This window comes from Epinephelus lanceolatus, chromosome 2, assembly GCF_041903045.1.
Source record: "Epinephelus lanceolatus isolate andai-2023 chromosome 2, ASM4190304v1, whole genome shotgun sequence".
Lineage (NCBI taxonomy): Eukaryota > Metazoa > Chordata > Actinopteri > Perciformes > Serranidae > Epinephelus > Epinephelus lanceolatus.
Window position 1 is genome coordinate 38,019,566 of NC_135735.1, and position 23,514 is coordinate 38,043,079.

At 40.1% G+C, this 23,514-nt stretch overlaps 2 protein-coding genes across 2 annotated transcripts; both read right to left on the reverse strand.

The window, feature by feature from the left end:
* Positions 1 to 307: 307 nt before the first annotated feature.
* Positions 308 to 17,296, reverse strand: heatr3 (HEAT repeat containing 3). Its single transcript, XM_033632497.2, has 15 exons — positions 17,003 to 17,296; positions 16,435 to 16,607; positions 12,352 to 12,439; positions 11,909 to 12,009; positions 10,200 to 10,309; positions 8,352 to 8,492; positions 7,853 to 8,154; positions 5,179 to 5,269; positions 4,812 to 4,966; positions 4,420 to 4,502; positions 4,077 to 4,213; positions 3,745 to 3,833; positions 2,525 to 2,668; positions 2,280 to 2,456; positions 308 to 1,777 (listed from the first exon to the last, which is right to left on the reverse strand). The coding sequence occupies exons 1-15, from the start codon at positions 17,141 to 17,143 to the stop codon at positions 1,664 to 1,666; spliced, it is 2,046 nt and encodes a 681-aa protein (XP_033488388.2). The 5' UTR covers positions 17,144 to 17,296; the 3' UTR covers positions 308 to 1,663.
* A 153-nt stretch (positions 17,297 to 17,449) lies between these two features.
* Positions 17,450 to 23,045, reverse strand: cnep1r1 (CTD nuclear envelope phosphatase 1 regulatory subunit 1). The gene is made up of 6 exons (XM_033618605.2): positions 22,921 to 23,045; positions 22,280 to 22,351; positions 21,958 to 22,031; positions 20,799 to 20,908; positions 17,906 to 17,960; positions 17,450 to 17,793 (listed from the first exon to the last, which is right to left on the reverse strand). Exons 1-6 carry the CDS (start codon positions 22,943 to 22,945, stop codon positions 17,752 to 17,754), a joined length of 378 nt encoding a protein of 125 aa, XP_033474496.1. The 5' UTR covers positions 22,946 to 23,045; the 3' UTR covers positions 17,450 to 17,751.
* Between the last annotated feature and the right edge of the window lie 469 nt (positions 23,046 to 23,514).

Genomic DNA, 23,514 nt, shown 5'->3' on the forward strand with positions numbered 1-23,514 from the left:
TGTAATGTATCATGTGCTAACAGACAGTACAGTGGGGCTCAAAAGTAGCTTTTGTTTTGCTTCTTATTCTGTATATAGCTTTGCATTTGTTTGTCTTGACAAATTTGAAAAGGAAAAAAAAAACACTCAAAGAATTACTTATGAGTAGCAATAGCGATATCCAGCATCAAACTTAAGTACTGTTCAGTAGCTGTCATACTTAATTTACCTTTTGATGGACTAAGACAACATCAAGTAAGAAATTACAAATCCTGGACATACTTGTCCAGAAATTGTTTAAATGATGCAAAAAAAAAAACAACAACACTTAAGGAAACGCTTATGAAATCAGGATTTATTTAAAAAAAAGTATACAGTATTCATTCACAGCCCAATGACACAGTCTCCCTCTAATTTATCTTTGAATAGTTTTTTTTGTTTTTGTAATTTAACATTTCACTGAAAAAAAAAATTGAGAACCCAGTGAAGCTGTGCCTGATTCTTACAATGTAAGAACTATTCATTTTGAAATTTAGGTAAATGGCATTCGGTGGTGCAAGTCACCATTCAATCTTACCATTCACTGCATTATCTAAAGTTGATAAGCTGACTTTGTCAGTTACTCAAGGCATGATTAAGTATGGATCAGGTGTAAAATAGATGGCACTATCCTGTTTTTACATATTTCAAACCTGTGCAGTTGTACAATGGTGTTGTCAGTTTAAGCAACAATTCTGGATACTGATTGTTCATTACAAATTATTGGTGTTCATGACACCCAATCTATTTTCCATTTGGGCAATTACTTGATAGTGTTACTGACAAAATGCTTTCAGTTGGCTGCCATTTAAAAGTTCACAAAAATACTTCTGCAAATGTCACCACTCCGTGCAGCAGAGTGGTGCCTGCTAGAGAGTGCATAATGCTGTGAGATGGGAGGGAGTACAGAGAGGCAGAGGTAGAGAATATGTGTGTTTCTTAAGGCTGATGCATCTGTCTTAATTGACTTTAATGGCATCACAACCTTGGCAGTGAATGTGCCAAACCCTCTCAGCTTAGTAACTTACTAAAATGACAGAATAATTTTTATTTTTATTCTCTTTAAGTGAGCCAATGTCTTCATCAGCAAAATTATAATTCTACTGCACTATATCCAAAACACAAAATCTTCTCTATTTCAATAAGTAGCTGATGCTACAATCCCTCCGTAAAAGGGCCTGTGATGTACAATGGCTCTGCCTCCCGTCACCTGTAGCAAAACTGCAAACACCAATGTTTGGCCCTTTGAAACATGGGACAAAATTACAGGCCTGGTGTCAGCTCTCAACACATGATCTCTCACATATGTTACTGGGGGACATGAAATTATACAAATTCAAGCCTGACAACCTTTTTGGGTGGAATGACACATATCAACCGAGGGAGCAAAAATAAAAACTTCTCTCTACTGCAACTTGCAGTAACTATAACTACTAAGTAATATCACATTCCATCCCATCTTTCTTCACAACAAATAAACTTTCACATCACCAAGTAAAATAATAAATCATCATTTAGAGAATATTAACACTGAAATCAAGCAAAAACAAATGGTTTACTACCAACATAATAAATACCTGATGGTTTCACAACCACCATTCGTTCAAAGCTCCTGCTAGCATATCTGCTCAAACCAATTAGGTCCTTATTTTTTCACCACCTTCTCCAGATAACCAATGAATCTTCTCAGGTTGACTTTGATGTTGTCTAGCACACACAGCTCCTGGGCGCTGTACTTGCCCCTTCCTTCTTTACGAATCTAGTAGAAAGACAAACAAGTATTGTTATTAAAATGTGCCACACCTTATAGGAAAGATAAGGAAGAATGTGCCTTGTTTATCTTTTTAAAAACAAGGGGACACATGCACTTAAAGAGGCAATTCACCTCAAAATCAACAAATATGAATATTTTTCATTTTACCTGTAGTGTTATTTATCAATCTAGATTGCTTTGGGGTCAGTTGCTGAGTGAACTAATTGGCACTCGGCTTGTGGTGCTCAAGTGTCAAAAAACATTTGAAAAACATAGACAGCAATGTCTCTTTCCAGAAATCGTGACCGTATTATTCAAGATAATCCACAGACCTTGTTGTGAGCAGTTTCATGTAGGAACTATTTTCTTTCTACTGAAATACACCTGCTGTCCCTTAAAGTATTATGGTTCAGTAAAACCCATAAAGCCATTGAAAACAATACAAGAGGGAGAAACAATCGTGTAAAGCAAGAACTGTGCTCAGTAAAATGAAATACATCTCTGATACCTTGGCCTTAAAGACAGGTTGAAGTGCCTTCAGTGCAGGTAGTAACTGGATGTTTTTGGCAGCCGTCTCCGCTTCGTCTCCATCCGCAAAAACATCAAACAAGGCGTCCAGGGCTTCTCCGTTCACAACCAAGTTGGCATCTCTCGTAGCAACTTGAAGCAAGGCGTTTCCAATCATCTGTGGAGGCAGAGTTTCTTAGAGGAAGAACAAATGTTCCAGGAAAAGACAAGAGAGAAAGATCATACCTGAAGGGTTTCAGCAGTGCCCTTCTCTTTCGCTAATGTGCTGCCAGTGATGCCCAGAATGGCGACGGCGTTGACCCTCACACTGACAACATCACAGCGGGTGGCTGCTTCGCTCAGGCTCATCAGCTGCTGGGGGGTCATACACTAACAAAAACAAAAACCAACCGCACAGATATTGAGCTATCTGGAATAAACATGGTCGACAGTGTTTAGTGTGAACTGGCAGTGGATTTTTTTTTTACGTTTGACAGGAATACAAAGTCTAGCGTCTGTGTTGCCTCTGTATTTATTCAGCACTGTATATTTATTCAGTCAACACTGTTAACAAACATGGAAATAGGTTAAAGGTGCCGTCCGCTAATTTTACAGAAGTCCAGTTTGCTTGTCATGGAGAGTACTCCACAGCCTGTAATAAAAAAATAAAAGTCGCATAATGAGTGCTTTCCAAAGTATAAGAAGAAGTTAACCCTTGTGATGTCATCAGGGTCACCTCAGCTTGGTTCTGGAGACTTCAAATCTTTAACATAAATACTGCATCATGAACTGAGCTCCTGTGTCTGAAAGCTGTGGTCTTTAACCAGGCGGTAAGACTGCACATATGTGATGTGCGATAACATTATTGAATATCGCGATAATGATATAACTTACGATAAATAAACTATTGTGATTGATAAAGATATTAATGTTTACTCTGTTGACTCAGACTTGCACAGCACCTGTGTTTGTATTGACTATTTAACTTTATTTAACTTTGGTCTACACTGTTTATTCATGGACCAACTGAAACCTACACTGTATATTTACCACTACTTTCTTATTTACTCCGATTGCCAACAGCTGTCTGCTCCGAGCACATTCACCGGCAAATTTCACACACACTCAATGACACACTGAGCTATTCCCCGAAGAAGCTACTCATAACATATCATGTTATAAGTACAATGATGATAAAACCAATATACTGTGCAGCCCGACCTCGCAGAATAACTGAAGATGCTTTTGGGTTACATTATGGACACAGCATTTTATAAACTAGACCATTTCTGGGGGACTTAAATCTGCTACATGGATTTTGACCACTCATTTTATTTATTCTGTCTCTTATGAGACTTGCAACTTTACAGGAGTGCAGTACTAACTGCTGGAGTAAACCTTTAGGAATAGCCAATTATGCTAATATCTACACCAAAGGAGAGGCTGAAGCTGAGGTGTATCTGTACCTGAGAGATATTTTTGGAGGCAATCATCTGTAATAGAGACCGCATGGCGCTGATGACGGCCTCGAGGAACTCCTCATCTTTGGGGATCTCTGAAACACGACAAAGTAAAATGTGAACAGATGTATTACATGTTTTAATATTGCAACATATATTCTGATGCAACTGATCATTTTAGGAATACATATTCATTTGCCTGCTATGATTAGATTGTGGTTTTCACTTTTAACCACAATTTTGTTTCAAAATCTGGAATCAAAGTTTATGGAGTTAGTATTTTTGCCTGTATCCATGTGACTTGCGTGCTGTGTTACAATATGACATAAGTGCGAGACCTGCTGCACCAAAAACCAGCGTGGACAGGTGCTGGGCTGCTCCCTGCAAGGCCGCTGGTCCTCCCAGAGACTCCACGTCCATGGTGGAGAGGATGCTATGAAGGCACGTCAGCGCCCGGGACTGCACGCGCTGCATCCTAAAGGAAAGGAGAAAAGGTGGCTTTTGTCATAGAGATCTTTTCACTCAAGACTGTGAAAGAGATAAACCAATTTCTCCCAAAGATATCACTGACAATCCCAATAAACTTCACCTGAATGAAGATGCATGAGTTATCTGACAGAGTAACCTTCAACAAATGTTGATCTGACAGTTAAATTAAAGGATGAGAAGTGAGAAGATTACTTTTTTTTCAGGCCCCTCCAGGAGGCAGTCTGATGGCATGCATCCATGGCTTCCCCTCTGGGGAACTCTGTCTTTTTGAGGACCTTGAAACAAGATTGAAAAAAGTATTACTACAATCATCTGTATGCCATTAAGTAAGGTTTCATAAAAAGATCTCCTATAAACTGCACAGGTAAGTATTTTGATCTGTTCGGCCTCAGGTGGAAGATGGGTGGGGTTCACTGCATAATCAGAACCAAATTTTAGGTACGTAATTAGAGTAAAGTATACTAAACTGACAGTTTAATTAAATTCACATGCTTGCCTAAACATTCCCACACTGTGATGAACTCCTCCTTTCTTTTAGCTATGGACTGCTGTGCATTATATTGATAAGACAGACAGGTATTTGCCTTTTCTGGGATGCTGTGGTTCATCAAGGCCCCGTGAACTTCAGCTGACAAACACAGTGGAGACATAAGATTGGACACTCCATCACAGAGGCCGTCCGGACCCATGTCGCTTTCATCGCTGCTGGACTCCTCTTCCCACTCGTCATCAGAAGGGTCTTCACACACATAGAATTGATCAGAGAAGCAAAGATGAGCCAAACACTAACAATAATAAAAGGCATTTGTGGGCACCCACTGAACTCTACTCTAATGTATTTGTTGTTCTAATAGCCTAACGCAAACACATACTTGGTGGCGGTGTCACAGGAAATAATGTTGATGAAAAATGCCTGGGGTCAGCACTGCTGTCCATGCCCGCAACACTCACCGTCAGAGCAGCACATGTTGACGATGATCTCTAAGGACGTTTGCTGGGCTGTCAGCAAGGCCGTTGCCTCCCTCAGCTCCTCCTTGTCCCTCTGGTCAAAAACAAGCAGCCATGTGAGTCAACATCCTACCAAAACGATGACTGTTAGCACTGTTATCACCCAGACTAAGTTCAGCTGGCTGCCACGAAGAGATGTATTTCTACAGATGTACTCAAACATGTCCCTGTACGCTTTCTGCAAGTGAATCCTGCTTCAAGGATGTCACTTTTGAAGGGGAAGTGAGGCTTAACTAGAACTCATCTATTCAGTCAGTACACACACATACACACTGTGTCTGTGTGTGTGTGGGTTTGTTTATCTGTGTTGTGACATAGCAATGCCTTCATAAGTGTATGTTCGCACTGCTGAACTAGGAGAATAAAAGCTCAGATCAGGATAACCCAGTTGCATAACCTACAATATTACAGGGAATTTTTGAGCGTCACAATTAATGTCACCCCGCTCCGGTAGTGACTGAGACGAGAGGGACAGCTCTGACTCGCCGAGGTCAGGTCTGGGAACTGTCAGCATGGTGGAAGCCAGAAGCCGGTCGCCAGCTGAACCTTGCTGAGTGTCCCTAATCCCCCCCCCCCCCCGAATCTGACAGTATGTCTGCTCTGTCAGTCTGGCTCGCACTCCAGGATGACTCGTACACCACCTTTTCACCTGGCATTAATATGCTCCTCCGAAATACAAAACTGACATGCTTGGGTGCCATAAATACAGACTGCTGTGCGCGTTACAGCATTAATAAATGAGGGTTAACTATTCATCTACGAGAGCCTTGGCAATCCATTTTTTTCAAAGATGTTATTCATGACAATTTAGATAGCTGCTGCATGTTAACTGGGGACACATGGCATATCATTTTGATTTTAAAAGTGTCCAAATTTTGTTCTTAAAAAGATCTGGACTCTACGTTTACAACTTCAAAGAAACAATCTTCAGAATGGTGCTGACAACTAGTTAGAACTGGTTCAACCAATAGTTTATGCATGAATGTTTTGTTATTCATTGTCTTTAAAACATAATTGAGAAAGCCTTAACACATATAGTCACTTATGAACAGTACTTGCTGTTAATGAGTATGTTTTTCTGCTGGAAAATCATCATATGATATTTTGTGACTCCAAAACTGAAATTTATACAACAGGGGTCTCATGGGTGGCTGTGTGGTACAGACCATTTTAATTATTTTTTGGGGATGCCCACTAATTCTCTACATTAGCAAGAGCTTGCCACAGAAATAAGAAACATCTTTGGAATAGAAGTTCTTTTGTCATATTGTACTTGGGCAAAACCCTGGACAATCTCATGACCCAGGACAAATATCTTCAAAGTACTTTAGGCCGCTAGCTAGAAAGCCATCACACGGAGGAGGCTACAGACAAGCCCTCCTTCAAAGGACGACTGGATTGCAATTAACGAAATTCACTGTGTGGAGAAAATCACCTTTTCTTAAGACTGCGACCTGATCAATATACAAAAAAATTGAAAAAAATATATAACAAGTATATACAAAGGGATGTAACCTACTGAGTGATTAGTTGGAAAAACCCTGTTGTGTACCACTGTGTGTACTGATGTAGTTGTTTTGAGAGTTTTTAAAAAAGCCGCTTATGATATATGGGACAAATCATGTTTACACATACATATTACATAAACACATTTTTTACGACCGTAACTTTGTAGCCTGGTTCCAGACCATAGACCCCGCCCACTCAACTGTAGGCTTGCATCTCTGGTCTGGCATACTTCAATGAATTTGTGATTTATCTCGTCCAAACAATGGACGGACCAATGAACGCCGGGGGTCTAGCGATTAGCCAATCAGTGCCACGCTGATGTCAAGCTGTACGCTGGTGGGTAATTGGTAAGGATAGCAACAATGGCGACCGCTACAGATCCTACAGACCACATTAACGATGCTATTGAGTTATTTCGCCACTACTCGCGTTAATGGAGGACCAAATTAAGGAAGTTGCTAAACTGGATTTAACGGCGATGCAGCTGGGTGTGCACAACGACAGAGACATTTTAAACGGGCAATGCTCGCTTGTTTTCGGCACCCCTGAGGCATGGATACTAATGACGTCAGATTATGGGTGAGTCGTTGATCTCTACTGATTGGTTAGGGAAAAAAATCAAATTCCCTCCCCCTCGTAAATCGCCTTCAATGGAGGCAATGTCAGACTGAAGGTTCTGGGAGCTTCAGTCTGACACTCAGGCTAGTAACTTTGTGTTTTTGAAGATTTGGGACCATGTGGGACATTTTACATTTGAAAAATAAACTTGCCAGTGTTCTCTGGTGGGCAGCAACGCTCTAATGGAGACACTGTTTCTATAAGTCTTCACATATCTTTGGCACTTCTGCACTGCAATTTCTTGTTATTTATCTGCCAACATATGTACTGCATGTGCAAAAAGTTAATACCAGCCTGGCCAATTGATCAGTCTTGCTCTACCAAGAAAGGAAGTATGCTGCTGGCAGTGACACAGGGTTCATAATCTCCCTGACGAGTGCGATTTACTGTGTATAAAGGTCAACTTATATGGCCGGAGGGTCTCACAACTAGCTGTACGCATTAACAGCAACAGCAACCTATAGAGAACTGTATGAGCAACACCACTTACAGGCAAAAGGTCAGAGAAGTCGTTATCAACCCTCGCAGCTTTTCCATTCCTCTTGTGTTTGGGGCCTTCCTCCTCCTCCTCCTCGTTCTCTATCTCCTCCACAGCGAGCCCTCCTGAAGCCTGGTCTTCTATGTCAGCTGCAGATGGCGCGTTTCTGTGGCGAGCCTCTTCCGCTTGTCTGAGCTCAGGTATCAGCGTACCTGCATCGAGATCCAGGCACCGCGACAAGGTGGCCACCACAGCGTTGATGGTCTGGGCCTGACGGGCAGCAGGTACACTGCCCTTCAAGTTCCAAAGTGTCCCTGAGTGACATAGCAGGCAGAGTCACAGCTCAGAAGGAAATATTAAAAACATTACAGTATTTATTCCTTAAATGTTGAAGTAACTTCTGTCCACAAAGGACCTTTTAGTGTCATTTTTTTCACTTATGTAATGGTTAAGAGTGACAGTTTTGAACAATTTATTAAAAAAAAAATCAGAAGACAGTGTCAAATCGTACCTGCAGCCATTGTCCTGAGGAGAGTGTGTGCCATGTCTGGCTGAGATGTCAGCAGCACGTTCTCCACGACTCCAAGCACGGCAGCATTCATGCTACATAGCAGCTCTGGGTTATCCTCAGTCACAGTGTGCAAACAGTGAGCTGGTCCAACACAAAGAGGAGAGATTTAGAGACCTTTTTCTCACACTAGACTAGAGAAACCCAGTTAGTTAGAGGCCAGACTTCACTGAAGGCCTTTGTTACAAACAGTAATATTAAGAGGAAAGACAGTGTCTGCACAGTAACAGCTATCATAGTACACTCCTAATGTGTGTCATGTCAATGACAAGTTCACAAGTCTCACGTCATTTCTGTTATCGGCCTCATACGTTACAGAGCTGGGAGTGTAAGCTCCATTTATTCAGTCATCACGACAAAAACGTTTGACATGTCACACATACACACATCTAGCAATACTAATGACAATATCATATGCAACATGGGGCCATGGCGTTAGTCTATAATCTACCTGCATCCTGTTTTCATAAAATAACCTTAGGTCTAGGTGAGCCTGTAGTTATTGTAGGCTGGACTTGGTCTTTAATTAACACTTTGACATTTTGGGAATTCCCTTTGGAGAAAAGGTAGATACCACTCTAATGTTGAATGTAAACAGCATCCGGCTGTGCTCTGGCTCTGCTGCAATTTCAATGTACATTTCAGAAGCAAAGCCTCTGTTCATCAGTATGGAGGGTTTTTAAGGTCTGGAACTGTACATGTACATACATAATTAACCATAGAACAAAATGCCTAAATAAATAAATTACTATACAATTTAATGCTTAAAAATGTATAACAATATAATACAATGCTTAAATAAATTAATAAATTATATAAAAAATAAATCGCTAAGAGACATTAAATCTATAAACGTTAAATTTATTTGTGATTTTATTCATTCATTCAGATATTTGTACATTTTAATATTTGTAGATTAATTTATTCTTTCATATATTGATTTATATACTTATTCATTTATTCACACATTTATTTATCTGTTTATAATTATATTTATTTGTACACTTCCATTTATCTATAGTGAAACTTGCTGCAGTGAAATAAAAATCTGTTAATTTCATCCATCAAATGTCAGGGGGCAGATTTAAGATTTTTTAAGCTACCAGTCTTTTTTTCCAACATTTTTCTGCATTATATAGGCATAAATACATGTATGCAGCTTGTTTAAATGCGGCAAAAGATGCTTTAAAGCTGTACTTGAAGATAAAATTTTTTTGTTGCTATAAACCCTCTCTGTCATGACTCATTTTAGAAATGATATAACTGATCTCAGAGCAAAACCGCTATCATTAACCTGTATTTCTATGCATTTTGTCTGACAATATCGTGGTCATAAAAAAATGACTTTATCTGCAGCTCAGCAGCTTGGAAATGCCTGCTGGGCAACATGAATCTATGAACTGCGATCAAATTTTAAACTTGTTTAGCTGTCTGACAACAGAAACATAAATATATATAATTGAGATCAACTATATTGTGAATTCAGCTGCATTAAAGCACAGTATAGGTGATCACAGATAGGGAGAACACAACAGCATTTTGATGGGTCGTCTGCCTCCCTTGCTTTACTCCTTTCCTCTACATGCATCTCTACAAATACATTTTAAGTCAGATGTCATTAAATGCATGTACCAGCCACCAGGACATGTACCAGCAGTGACATGGAACTCTGTATGTCCTGTCCTGATACTTAGGCCTGCCATGAATAATATATCTTGGCCAGCTAGGATGTACAGACACTATTATAAATCAATTATGACTACAAATTATCAGTGTATCAATTCGACCTACCAGCAGATATGGCCAGTTCCATGTTGTGTGGGTGTCGCTCCAGACACTGGACAACCAAATCCAGGAGACCCGCTTTGTTGAACACAGACAGCGACTGGCTGCTGTTCTCACTGAAAGGACAACAGGCAGATGTGAGACCAGTTACAAATGCACACACAAAAACATCATGCAGTATCTTTGAATGATAAAAATTACAGATAATGGCAGTGACTACCAAAAAGTGGGCTTGCGACTTTGAGATGAACTAAGAGTGCAATTTTCTGGACTGAGAGGAGAATCTAGAGAATCTAAGTGGGGTGAAGTATATAATTATGATAGCCTCACATGCTGCTAACAAGCCAAAAGCAGAGGAGCAGTTCCCTGGAGAAAACTACATATAACTGGAATGAGTCGTAGGGCATCAAAGAAAACAGCATGCTTGCTCACTAAAAAAACTCCTTGACAAACAAAGGGTTAAAAGCACAGTGCTGTCAGCTAGGGTTACAAACCAGGTAGTATCATTCCCAAAAAAAAAAGAGACAGCATGAATTTCTGTCAACTCTTAAGACACTGAACCAGTGACATTAAACGGATTTGACATTCCAGGAGATGCCGCTATGATGCACTTGTTTCACAATAATCCCTATTGTTATTGTCATGCAGTCTAGTCTAGTAAAATCAAATATCAAGGACATTATTTAAATATTGTAGCAGATAAATATATGCCATTAACCAAGTTATTCAGCTCAGGTCTGATGTTAAACAGCTGGGATTGGGATGAAATTGCAGGTGACAAGTTGTACTCTAAGTCTTTGAGTTTATTTCCAAATAAAAAAAAATAAATATAATGGTCAGCCTTAATTGTTTTTGTTTGCTAGCAAGGTTGTGTATTTGTGTTGATTTCGTATTAGCTCTTGTTCTTGTTTGTTATAAATATAAAAGATAATTCGATTTTATTTTTTGGTAGAGGGCTAGGGCGCTGAACACAGACTGTATAAATAATGACGTCACCCACTGGCTTGTGGACCGCGGTGGACAACCATTTTGAAGCCTCAAATTCGGCGTTTTGGCCCTCTCCATCTTGTTTTTTTTTTTGTTTTTTTTTAAGTCAAAAGTAACCATATTTGGATGAGAGGTTCGAGCTGTGGAGGAACAAGGGGTGGATCTGACGTAGAAGTCGAGGACACTGTCAGCAGACAGCCTGTGACTCATAGCAGCCCCGCCTTTACATATGTGTAACTTTGGGCCTTCAGAAAATGTAAATGAGTAAGTTATAAAAAGTTCAGTTGCCACGAATGTTGAAATTAGCCTAGGAGACCAACACTGTTTTTGTACCAGGCTGTAAACATGTTTATTTCTGCAGTAAAGTTGGACATTTTAACATCGGTGACTATGGGGATTGACTCTGTTTTGGAGCCAGCCTCAAGTGGCCATTCAAGGAACTGCAGTTTTTGGCACTTCTGTGTTGGCTTCATTTTTCAGCCCGAGGTCGCCTCTTGGCACTGAATCTGCTCGGTCCAGCACTGTGAATGTATCTACAAACAAACTAAAACTACTATAAAACTACATATAAAAAAAATAAAAACCAAACTTTTGTGAAAATAAATCAAACTAACCTATTAAACTAGAAAACACACTCTGAAAACTAAAAGTAAACTTAATAAAATAATAGACTAATTCAAAACTATTATAACCTTGCTGTCATCAGATTGCACAGCCTCTTTTCTTACCATAGATTCCACAATAGGTTCACAGCCTCATTGGCAACATCCTCCACTGCATTCTTCTGGTCTTTCATTGTTACAGCAGCGCCCTCAAAACCAGCACAGCTCTGAAAAGAAAAACAACACTGTGCTGTCGCTGACAAAGAACCATCAACGGGTCTGAATTCTGCTGTCACCAAGTGTTAACTCTAGAAAGAAAATACAGCTCAGTCTGAAAAAGTAGGTGATCACATTCAAGATGAATTCAGCCAAGTGCTGTTTATGGTTCAAGACACCTATTGACCTCACCCACTGGTCGACAGTGTGGGTGTAGAGACTGTCACTAATTGTGAGTGTCTGTGCAGTGGAATGAAACCTAACTGCTGAGGATATGGAAGCATGCCGTAACAGCTGCTGATGAGGAGGAACTGAAGTGATGGGGTGAGCTAAAAGCAGCGGCGGAGTCTCACCTCTCTAAGCAGTGCTGTCAGGGGAGTCATGACGTCGTGCTTCACCATGTCCTCACACACCTCCTGACCTCCACATGCACTCAGATTCCTGTCAGGAAGAGACACACACTCATCGCTCAGTCGGAGGAGATTCGCTGTACGAGATGCCGTTTGTGTTTGTGTGTGCACTTGTGTGGGCGTGTGTGTGTGAGTGTGGGTGGGTGTGTGTGTGTGTGTGTGTGTGTGTGAGAGAGGGAGAGCCCGAGGGAGTCCTGAGAGCGACTGCTTTATTTTGATATCCAGTCCAGGGAACCTCATTTAAAGTTTACTGGAGGACAGTGGTTGGGACAGTGTTAAGGTTGTACTCAGACACAAAAACAAGTGTTGACTGTGAAGAAGGCGATGGTGATGACGATGAGTATTGTTGTTGTTGTTGCTGTTGTTGTTTTATAACTGATGGCAAACGTGATCACCACTATGACGACAGATTTTTGTTTGTTTTTTGGGGGGTAGGGGATGGTAAATTGGGGGTGAAACAAATGTCACACGTGAATGTGGTCAGATTTTACATAAATAAACAAAGTAACAGTATGATTGTATTTAATGTATCATCAGACAGTAGGTAACACTTAATTGGGAGAGTCTGCCTACAGGTTATTAATAGAGTATTTGTAGTATTTCAACAGCTTATTAGTTGAGATTCAACATTTCAACCGTTTTGCTTTATCTGCAGATGTTTAACAGATTATCTATCTTTATCTATATGTGACAATTCATGAACATACCTACATATTCTCAGAATAATTTAGTTGAACTTCTCTCAACCTATGCAGCACAGATTGAGTTAATAGTTCTACAAATACTTTATAAACTATCTCCAGGCAGATTATCCAAATAAATAGTTACTGACAGAAATAACACAAGTCATCAAATCATGAAAACCCAGCAGCAGCCTCGGTCGTCTGACAGACAGACCTTCTATTGTAGCATGGCGCCCCCTGTAGAAGTAACATGACAAATACTACTGGACTCCAAACTGATGGTAGGAAACCACACTGAAATGTAATCTTGATCATAGTGGTGGGGAAAAACAGAAATGCCCCATGTTAAAGTCTAATTTATTGAAATAATGTGTTCTGAATCTTATCTGAACCTTCTCTGGTTTGTTTATCTTTTCTTCCACTGTTATTGGGCTTTAATTTGTAAGTGTACTCTTTAATAATATGTCTTTCCCCATGAGGTTTTGGTTTAAAGTTTTAAAAAAAAAAAAAAAAAAAAAAAAAAAGGCATCTATAGTGGCATGTGGTGCTTATGTCAACATCAACAATCACCTCGAACAACAAGTAAACCAAAAACTAATGCTGTGAGACTAAAAAATGTACATGGTTTGGTATCACTGTATGAATGTATCTCTTTCAAGCTGTATAAATATGAAATCAAAGTTTGGCCTTAGTGATGGTTGCAGAGGTATAAACCCTAAAATACTTTTGTTTAACATGTTTATAATCACATTCAGAATATTACCATACATTTGTTACAAGGTCTCATCTGTTAACCTCTTATTATATGCCCATTCAGTTAGAATAACAACTTAATCAACTTCTAGTTTATCTGTCATTCCATACTAACTAAATGAAATGTTTCCTAACAATCAGGGGGCAAAATGTGACAAATCATCAGCAAAATATGAATGCAAAACCAACATCTCCATTTGTCTTTTTTTTTTTCACAAGATGCCCACAAACGTGATGGCGAAAAGGCTATAAATATTAGCATTTTTTTTATTTTATATACTTTTATCAATCACCGAGGGGAAATTCAATATTTCAGACTGTTTGTCAATTGCACACAGGTCTGAACACACACATGCACAAACTGGACCTATACATGCACTGAGTGGAGAGATGTCAGAGTGGGCTGCCCATGACAGGCGCTCCGAGCGGTTGGGGGGTTCGGTGCCTTGCTCAGGGGCACCTCGGCAGTGCCCAGGAGGTGAACTGGCACCTCTCCAGCTACCAGTCCATGCTCCATATTTTGGTCCGGACAGGGACTTGAACAGGCGACCCTCCGGTTCCCAACCCAAGTCCCTATGGACTGAGACTGCCACCCTATGATGAGCATTTAAGACAGGTAAGACAAACAGACCTGCAGACAAAGCCAGCTCATCATTACAACAACTGATGCAGCGGCCTGCAACGTGCCACAACACTCAGAGCCTACCAGACCCTTTATATTTTTCAGCCACAGCAAGTGTTAATGGGTTGTAGGCGCTCTACCATTGAGGCTACTAGCAAAGGAGACAACAAAGCTATAATGTGTAGAGAAAGTGTCCTATGTGTGAGTAAATCCACTTCAGCAGGATAGATGTCAGGGATTTGATGATTTGACTCCTAAATGAATTTTGGAAGCATTATCTCGTAATACATGAATACATTCAGTAATATCTGTCAGTGACAAACTGGAGAATGCTGGAAAGTGAATAAATAACATTTAAACCATTTTAAAAAATCCTTGGTGGCTGAATTGTACTATTTTGAACACAATTTTCCTTAAAAGACTCAAGCACAAGTACCTCAAATTTGTACTCTTAATTACATTACAGCATTGCCCTTAATACAGTTTGTTTTAACAAAAGCTATCCCATCCCACCTGCTCCTGCCTGATAACCCGCTGACATAAATTCTAATTTCATAGCTGATGCTTGCACTCAAATTAGAAGGTGCCCTGCAGGGTTCTCTCGTAAAACAATAGTTGTATACACTCAGTGTTTCTCACCATAACATATTGTATATCCATATTTTGTTTATCATGTGACATGCGTGCTCGTACATGATACAAAGAAAACAGGAATGTATTAATAAAAAAACATTGCTCCAAAGTACTACTAATGTTCAGACAAACACTTTCTCAAATTCTCACAGCTGATGAGGCTGACTGGACAGAGCAAGGACTTCTAATTAAGCACAACGTAAATTCTTCCTTTATCTGTCAATAGGTCTTTTACACAAAGGCATTTTGACATAGGAGGTAAACAATAACAGTAGGTGTAAATAATGAAATCAGTGATGAATTAATTCTATTTAGCTGCTTCATTATCAGGGTCCTGGTAGTGTGACTGCTGGCTTACAGGTGAATACAACAGGGATGTTGTTTATGTTATTTACTGACACCTGTGCTTTTCATACTACGACAAGGCAAATGCGAAGAAGTGATGCATGTGAAGGAGACTACGAGGAATGTGCTAGCATGTGTGCTTCAGCAAGACACAAAACACAACTTGTTACAGTTTATGTTTTCTTATAAAGCAGCTCCTCCTCAGGTGTCCTCACTTCATTTCTTGCTGTTTTTGGTATCCGTGCAACTTTGATGGACACCCCAAAAAATACTCCTCAGAGTGTGTGTCCATTCTGTAACTGACAATGGTCAAAGGGCACCCATCAGCAACACAGAATAGATGCTGCTCTACCCGCCTCACGGATATTTACACCAAGGGATGCAAAAATAAGGTCAGGAGAAACATTTAAGATTCCAACCACCCAGATAACGGCCTTTTCTCCCTGCTGAGGTCTGGGAGAAGGTGTGTCAGCATGGGCTTTCTCCGGGTTCTCCAGCTTCCTCCCACAGTTCAAAAACATGCAGGTTAGGTCAGTTGGTGACTCTCCATTGCCCGTAAGTGTGAATGTTTTGTTTTTTTCCTGTTTATTAAGATCCCTATTAGTGTTTGCATTGCAGTAGTTATTCTTCCTGGGGTCTACACACTTACATGGTGGAGAATACAAAAACCTGACCTGTCTAGGGTGTACCCCCCTTGTCTCAGGGTAAAATGGACCACGTGTCAAAGGGTTCCTGCCTTTACGGACAATAACACATTGTGCGTCACTAACGTCAGCATCACAAACTCAGTCTTTCCCACTTGCTAAATCATTTGGTTTGTCCTCAAGTCTCTCAGACCGACCTGGTGAGTCATCTGCCTCTCCTTTGTGTTTGAGTCCCTCACAGGAGCTGTATGTAGCTGCCACAAGTTGTTGTGGGTCCTGTATCGCAAACAGCCAGACCTAGTTTTACTGGTGCAGTCTACACCACACTGCTGCACTACTGACTCACCTGAGAGCTCCAGCAGCGGTCTCCCTGACAGCCAGGCTGCTGTCCAGCAGCATGGGCCCCAGCCGCCTCACAGCATCCCTCTGAAGGAACCCTGGGATGGTCTGACTCTGCTGCACCACCCGAGAGATGCTGGCACATGCAAACTCTCGCACATCTGCACTGGGACTCTGCAACTATGGAAATATACAAAAAACATGACACTAACTTTATATACTGACGTGTTTGTACTCATGACATAAACTGTCCACAGCTGCATTTCTCCAGCACAAGCAATGGGAGGGTGTAAAATCTGACATTATGACAATACACAAATTCACTGACACTGAAAATGTCATGTTATCAGCAATAATTCTTCACCTTCAAACAAAAGGCAAATAAGAGAGAGAGATTAGTCTTCAGGGTGAAATCACAGTCAAGTTCATCCACAGGAGTGGACTAACTAAACTCGAGTTAAAGACCAATAAAAGATTTCCTCCCCAACTGTCTCACTGACATATTTACATGCTTCGTCACAATGCAAAAATATAATATTAGTTAAGTGCTAAACAGGTTTGAATTGTGTTCATACTTTCTCCAGTAGCTCCGCAGCTGGACAACTATCATCACCATACTCTTCCTCGTCGGCGTCCACTTCCTTCACAGCATTTGTCGGCAGTCCAACAGCGTTAAACTGAGGACGTTTAAACTTAGTGGTTTTACTTTTTCCCATTTCTGTCCGTATTAAAGTGCGAACTGCGCATGTAACGTGATTTTTCCCCTTGAACACCCGGACTTTGCGACTGAAGCTCGAACAACACTCAAGCGTCGGTCCAGTTGGAAGCCATGTGGAAGGTTGGTCGCTGCCGTAAAGCGACGATGCTGACGGAAAGCAGAGAATCTGTCGCAAAACACGGGGACGCGCAACACCAATGTAATTTACATAATTTCGTATTAAAATGTCTGTAGTTTATAACAAACATCAAATAAACCAAAGACTAACGTTTTTGCAATAAGACAAAAAAAAAATAAGTACGAGTCATGGTTTAACACCTTGTGTATTTATTCGGTAAATAACTTTAAAAATAGAAACATTTAGTTAAAATACATGCTCAGCATCAAAAACAGAAATAAACACATCTGAAGTCTCGTCGTGGTCCCGTGACGTCAGCACAGAGACACTTCTAAAAGGTTGCATCAGTTCATGTCTGCATTTCCATCATGATGACAATCTGCCTCAGTGCCATCAGACCACGCAAAGGACTCAGGTCAAGGACAGGGAGTGAACAGTGGCTCTCAACAAACCCCAGGTACATGTGACCACCCCACTGAAGCTTGTGGCTACTGGATATTCGGTCGAGGCTTGAGAATAAGTTTCCCCGTCTGTTTCAAAAAGAGAGAGAAAAAGACAGAAATAAGACAAGTGTTGAGATTTCTTTCACAAATATCTGAGCAGATTACGGGGCACAAAGAGATGAGAGAGTTGTTAACTCACATCGTCACAGGACATGTTGTATTCTGCTAAAACTGTCCGACAGCGGGCAGCAATACTGAAGGGGGCAAAGGTCAAAGATCTTAACTTGTAAACCACAAAAACAGTGATGGAGGAAGGCTCCAGATACTTTAAGTACTTTTACCACACTGCAAAGATACTCTGTTACAAGTGCAAGTCCTGCATTGAAAATGTTACCTAAGTGAATGTATAGAATAATCTGGGAAATGGGCTTTACAAGTAAATGTTCTCAATGTAGACAAATGGCTCCTGTGACTGGGTATACTATTTTATATATATATACAGTACAGGCCAAAAGTTTGGACACACCTTCTCATTCAATGCGTTTTCTTTATTTTCATGATTATTTACATTGTAGATTCTCACTGAAGGCATCAAAACTATGAATGAACACATGTGGAGTTATGTACTTAACAAAAAAGGTGAAATAACTGAAAACATGTTTTATATTCTAGTTTCTTCAAAATAGCCACCCTTTGCTCTGATTACTGCTTTGCACACTCTTGGCATTCTCTCCATGAGCTTCAAGAGGTAGTCACCTGAAATGGTTTTCCAACAGTCTTGAAGGAGTTCCCAGAGGTGTTTAGCACTTGTTGGCCCCTTTGCCTTCACTCTGCGGTCCAGCTCACCCCAAACCATCTCGATTGGGTTCAGGTCCGGTGACTGTGGAGGCCAGGTCATCTGCCGCAGCACTCCATCACTCTCCTTCTTGGTCAAATAGCCCTTACACAGCCTGGAGGTGTGTTTGGGGTCATTGTCCTGTTGAAAAATAAATGATCGTCCAACTAAACGCAAACCGGATGGGATGGCATGTCGCTGCAGGATGCTGTGGTAGCCATGCTGGTTCAGTGTGCCTTCAATTTTGTGCCTTCAATTTTGAATAAATCCCCAACAGTGTCACCAGCAAAACACCCCCACACCATCACACCTCCTCCTCCATGCTTCACAGTGGGAACCAGGCATGTGGAATCCATCCGTTCACCTTTTCTGCGTCTCACAAAGACACGGCGGTTGGAACCAAAGATCTCAAATTTGGACTCATCAGACCAAAGCACAGATTTCCACTGGTCTAATGTCCATTCCTTGTGTTTCTTGGCCCAAACAAATCTCTTCTGCTTGTTGCCTCTCCTTAGCAGTGGTTTCCTAGCAGCTATTTGACCATGAAGGCCTGATTGGCGCAGTCTCCTCTTAACAGTTGTTCTAGAGATGGGTCTGCTGCTAGAACTCTGTGTGGCATTCATCTGGTCTCTGATCTGAGCTGCTGTTAACTTGCGATTTCTGAGGCTGGTGACTCGGATGAACTTATCCTCAGAAGCAGAGGTGACTCTTGGTCTTCCTTTCCTGGGTCGGTCCTCATGTGTGCCAGTTTGGTTGTAGCGCTTGATGGTTTTTGCGACTCCACTTGGGGACACATTTAAAGTTTTTGCAATTTTCCGGACTGACTGACCTTCATTTCTTAAAGTAATGATGGCCACTCGTTTTTCTTTAGTTAGCTGATTGGTTCTTGCCATAATATGAATTTTAACAGTTGTCCAATAGGGCTGTCGGCTGTGTATTAACCTGACTTCTGCACAACACAACTGATGGTCCCAACCCCATTGATAAAGCAAGAAATTCCACTAATTAACCCTGATAAGGCACACCTGTGAAGTGGAAACCATTTCAGGTGACTACCTCTTGAAGCTCATGGAGAGAATGCCAAGAGTGTGCAAAGCAGTAATCAGAGCAAAGGGTGGCTATTTTGAAGAAACTAGAATATAAAACATGTTTTCAGTTATTTCACCTTTTTTTGTTAAGTACATAACTCCACGTGTTCATTCATAGTTTTGATGCCTTCAGTGAGAATCTACAATGTAAATAGTCATGAAAATAAAGAAAACGCATTGAATGAGAAGGTGTGTCCAAACTTTTGGCCTGTACTGTATATATAAAACAGTATCAGATTAATGTTACTTGTGTCATTAAAAGCAAGGTTTTACTGTGAAGCTGTTTAAGGTGGAACTATTTTTTTAACTATTTTGTACAAAGAATTGCAACTAACGATTATTTTTATGATGGATTTGTTTGTCAAAATTCTAAAAAAATAGTGAGATGTGATGTCACAGCTACCCAGAGTGACACCTTCTCAACAAACAGTGCAAATCTTAAAATAATTACAGTAAAATAATTAAAAGGAAAATCAGCTTAGTTTCACATTTGTGAAGCTGAAACCATAAAATGTTTTGGCATGAAAATGACTTTAACAATATATCAACAGATCTTTCTTAATCTTATTGATATTTATGTATATATTGTGTTGTACACTGTTGCATTATACATGTATTTCTATATTTCTAAAACTTTACATACATTGTAATGTAGTATAAGGCATATATTTTATTCTTTTACAAACCTTACATACTCTGCATAGTATAAATATTTTATACTTTTAAATGTTAAATACTGTAGTATAATGCACATTTTGTTTATATTTTTACATGCTGTGTACTTTTATATTATTCATTTCTACTTCTATAATTGCCTATGCTTACATCAGAGCAACTGTAACGTATCACAATTTCCCTCGGGAGATCAATGAAGTATTCTGAAAATATTGATTGTCTGTCAATTGACTAATTGATTTATAGCCTCACAGTTAAGTACAGGTTCCTCTGAATTGTCCTGTGCTTGAATAAATGTACTTAGTTACATTCCAGCACTGCCAAAACCCTGAACAAGGATGAATCAGTTATAAAAGTTAAGTTAACGAAATGTTTCCTGTGTGCTCTACACTCTTCTGTCAGTTGCTGACATTAGATGTGTGATGTCAGTGCAGGTGCTGGAAATCTGATAAAACATGCTACTTCTAAATATAAATACAACAGCCAAAGGATACATTGATGGCGCCACAACTCGTTTGTGTATCCCTGCAAAGAAGAGAGCTATAAGTGTGATGCAGCTGATGGTGAAGAAGGGATGATTCCACAGTGATGAAAAGAAAGAGACCTGCAAAGCAACGGGGACAAAGAAACAGAAATCATTACATTAATAACAAGACTTTCACGGATCTTTTCTAAGGAGCTCAGGAAATCAAAGTTACATGTAGTAAAACATTTTTAAAACTTCAATGAGAAATGTGGTGATCCAACACGAGATAATTAATTTGGTATAACTGAAAAAATGACACATTTTAAACATATAACTCTGTTTACAAGTTCGAGCATGTCTGTCTGTGAAGGGTTTATTCACATTTTTCAACTTAAATCCTATCACCCTAATTTGGGAAGGACCAGCATCAAATATTCACACTGCATTCTGTTTTTTGGGGCTTTTCCACATTAACTCTCCGGAGATCTGGCTCTAAGTACAGCTTGTATGTCCTCATGTTTCATCAGACTGCCTTTGACACAGGAGGAGGCCTCTCCAAAGTCAGACGACTCAGGGGACAAACACACTGTATGCAGCAAGCTCATTTTCAATGATGAGCAGCAAATCAGTCGTGAGGAGCATGATGAGATGGGCAGGCAGTGCAGAGGGCAAAGCTCAAGTAAATAGCTGTGCGTTCAGAAAAGCTCAGCATAATAACCAACCACAGCTAAGATCTATTGAATATTTACTGTTAAAAAAGTAAACATCATATATCTGACATACATTGACTTATTTTACTCATGAACCTAAACACAAGCAACAACAATGGAAGCAAGCATTAAATTACATTTGGACAGTGCCCACTGATGGTGGTATGTGCTCACAAAACTTACAGACAAACAGACAATAGCTACACATCAGCAGGTGTTGCTCAACACATAAATTAGACGCAATAGCAAGGTTTTCTCTGTGGTCTGAAATGTAGCTGAAACCTGGACTGGTTTTGCTGAGCTATGGGATCATTTTCTAATCGTCTACTACACAGTAACAGCGGTAGGAAGACTGCCGTCATGTTTATGCTGTTGTAGTGGTCAATAGTAAAAGCACAATGTATATTCTGTTTGTGATGGGGTTTCCCTTTAAGCCAGAAATGACACAACTAAACATGCTTGTCCACTTACACATACCTTCTGTGTGTCTGGGTCTATTAACCAGTTCCAAGCCCCAGTGGCCGTACAGACAGACACCACTATCAGAATCACTGAAACAAGACAGGAGAATGAAACACACTGCAACAACATGAAATGGGTTTCACCAAGTCTATGTACTGGTTACAACTTCTTATTATATCTACACTAACTTATTTATTTAGTTATTATTTTGTTTGATAGTTAACAAATGTGAGGTTGAAGTCAATGATCAGAGAAGCATAGGGTTAACAGATTGTGGTAACTAAAAGACATTATGTGAGCCACAACATCTTCTCTGCCATGGTGAACAGTTACTTACTTCTCCACCTGCCTGTCGCAGGTTGTAAACAGGAGACATACTCTGTCAATCTTCTCTCAAAGGCCTTCAGGTCTGAAACAAAAAGGGGCACAATGAAACACATTGTATTTGGACATGATATGGTGGCTGTATGAACCAGTAACTTCATCTCTGCATTCGTGTAATTCATAAAGAATCTTAGCATAACTCATGCCAGTCTCCACACCCTTGTGTCTCTGTGTATTCAAGTGCTTACTGAAAATATATAACGTTAAGCTGATGTGAAGACAGGAGTATTACGTGACTAAAAAGCCCGTTAATCTTTTAATATCCATAAGGTTTCAGATCGTTTCACCCATCACGTCATACTGTCTGCCGGTAAAACACAGCTGTCTAAATCGCTACTTCCCGGACAACAGAAACTTAATAACAGAATATGTGTCAGCTAATAACTGTACAGGCGTATGAACGACTGTTGTGGGGTGAGCTAGCAAACATGCTAAGTGTCGCAAGCAGACTGGCTAGCTAATTTAACGTTGCGTCTAACTTTGAAACCCCCTGCAAACGCGAATGTTTTGAGTTATTTTGGGCGGTTATAGCTATGAGGCTAAAACACATCGGCAGCTTTTAAAAAGGTGGTAAATAAGGTAAGATAAGGTTACCTTCGGCCTGTTCCAGGGAGTTCATATCTGAGTCTGGTGCCAGCAGGCTGCTGTGGGCTGTGCTGTGCCGCTGCTTCCCTCAACTGAAGGACAGGCCACATTGGCCAATCCGCATTGACTGTGTATGAAGCTCTAACGTTATTGGTTGTAAAGCAAATAAAGGGCGGTACACGAAGCTAAGGTCCCGCCTCCTGACCTCTGGTCCAGAAAGTAGTTCAGACAAAGATATTGGATAAAGCAAGATACCCCACTCAGCTTCCTGAGTTTCCTGATTTATCCAATATGTCGCCTTGTTGTTTACAAATACGTCAGGGTAGAAAACCAGCAGAGTTTAACTATATATATATATATATATATATATATATATATATATATATATATATATGTATATATGTATATATATATATATATATATATATATATATATATATATATATATATACAGTACAGGCCAAAAGTTTGGACACACCTTCTCATTCAATGCGTTTTCTTTATTTTCATGACTATTTACATTGTAGATTCTCACTGAAGGCATCAAAACTATGAATGAACACATGTGGAGTTATGTATTTAACAAAAAAAGGTGAAATAACT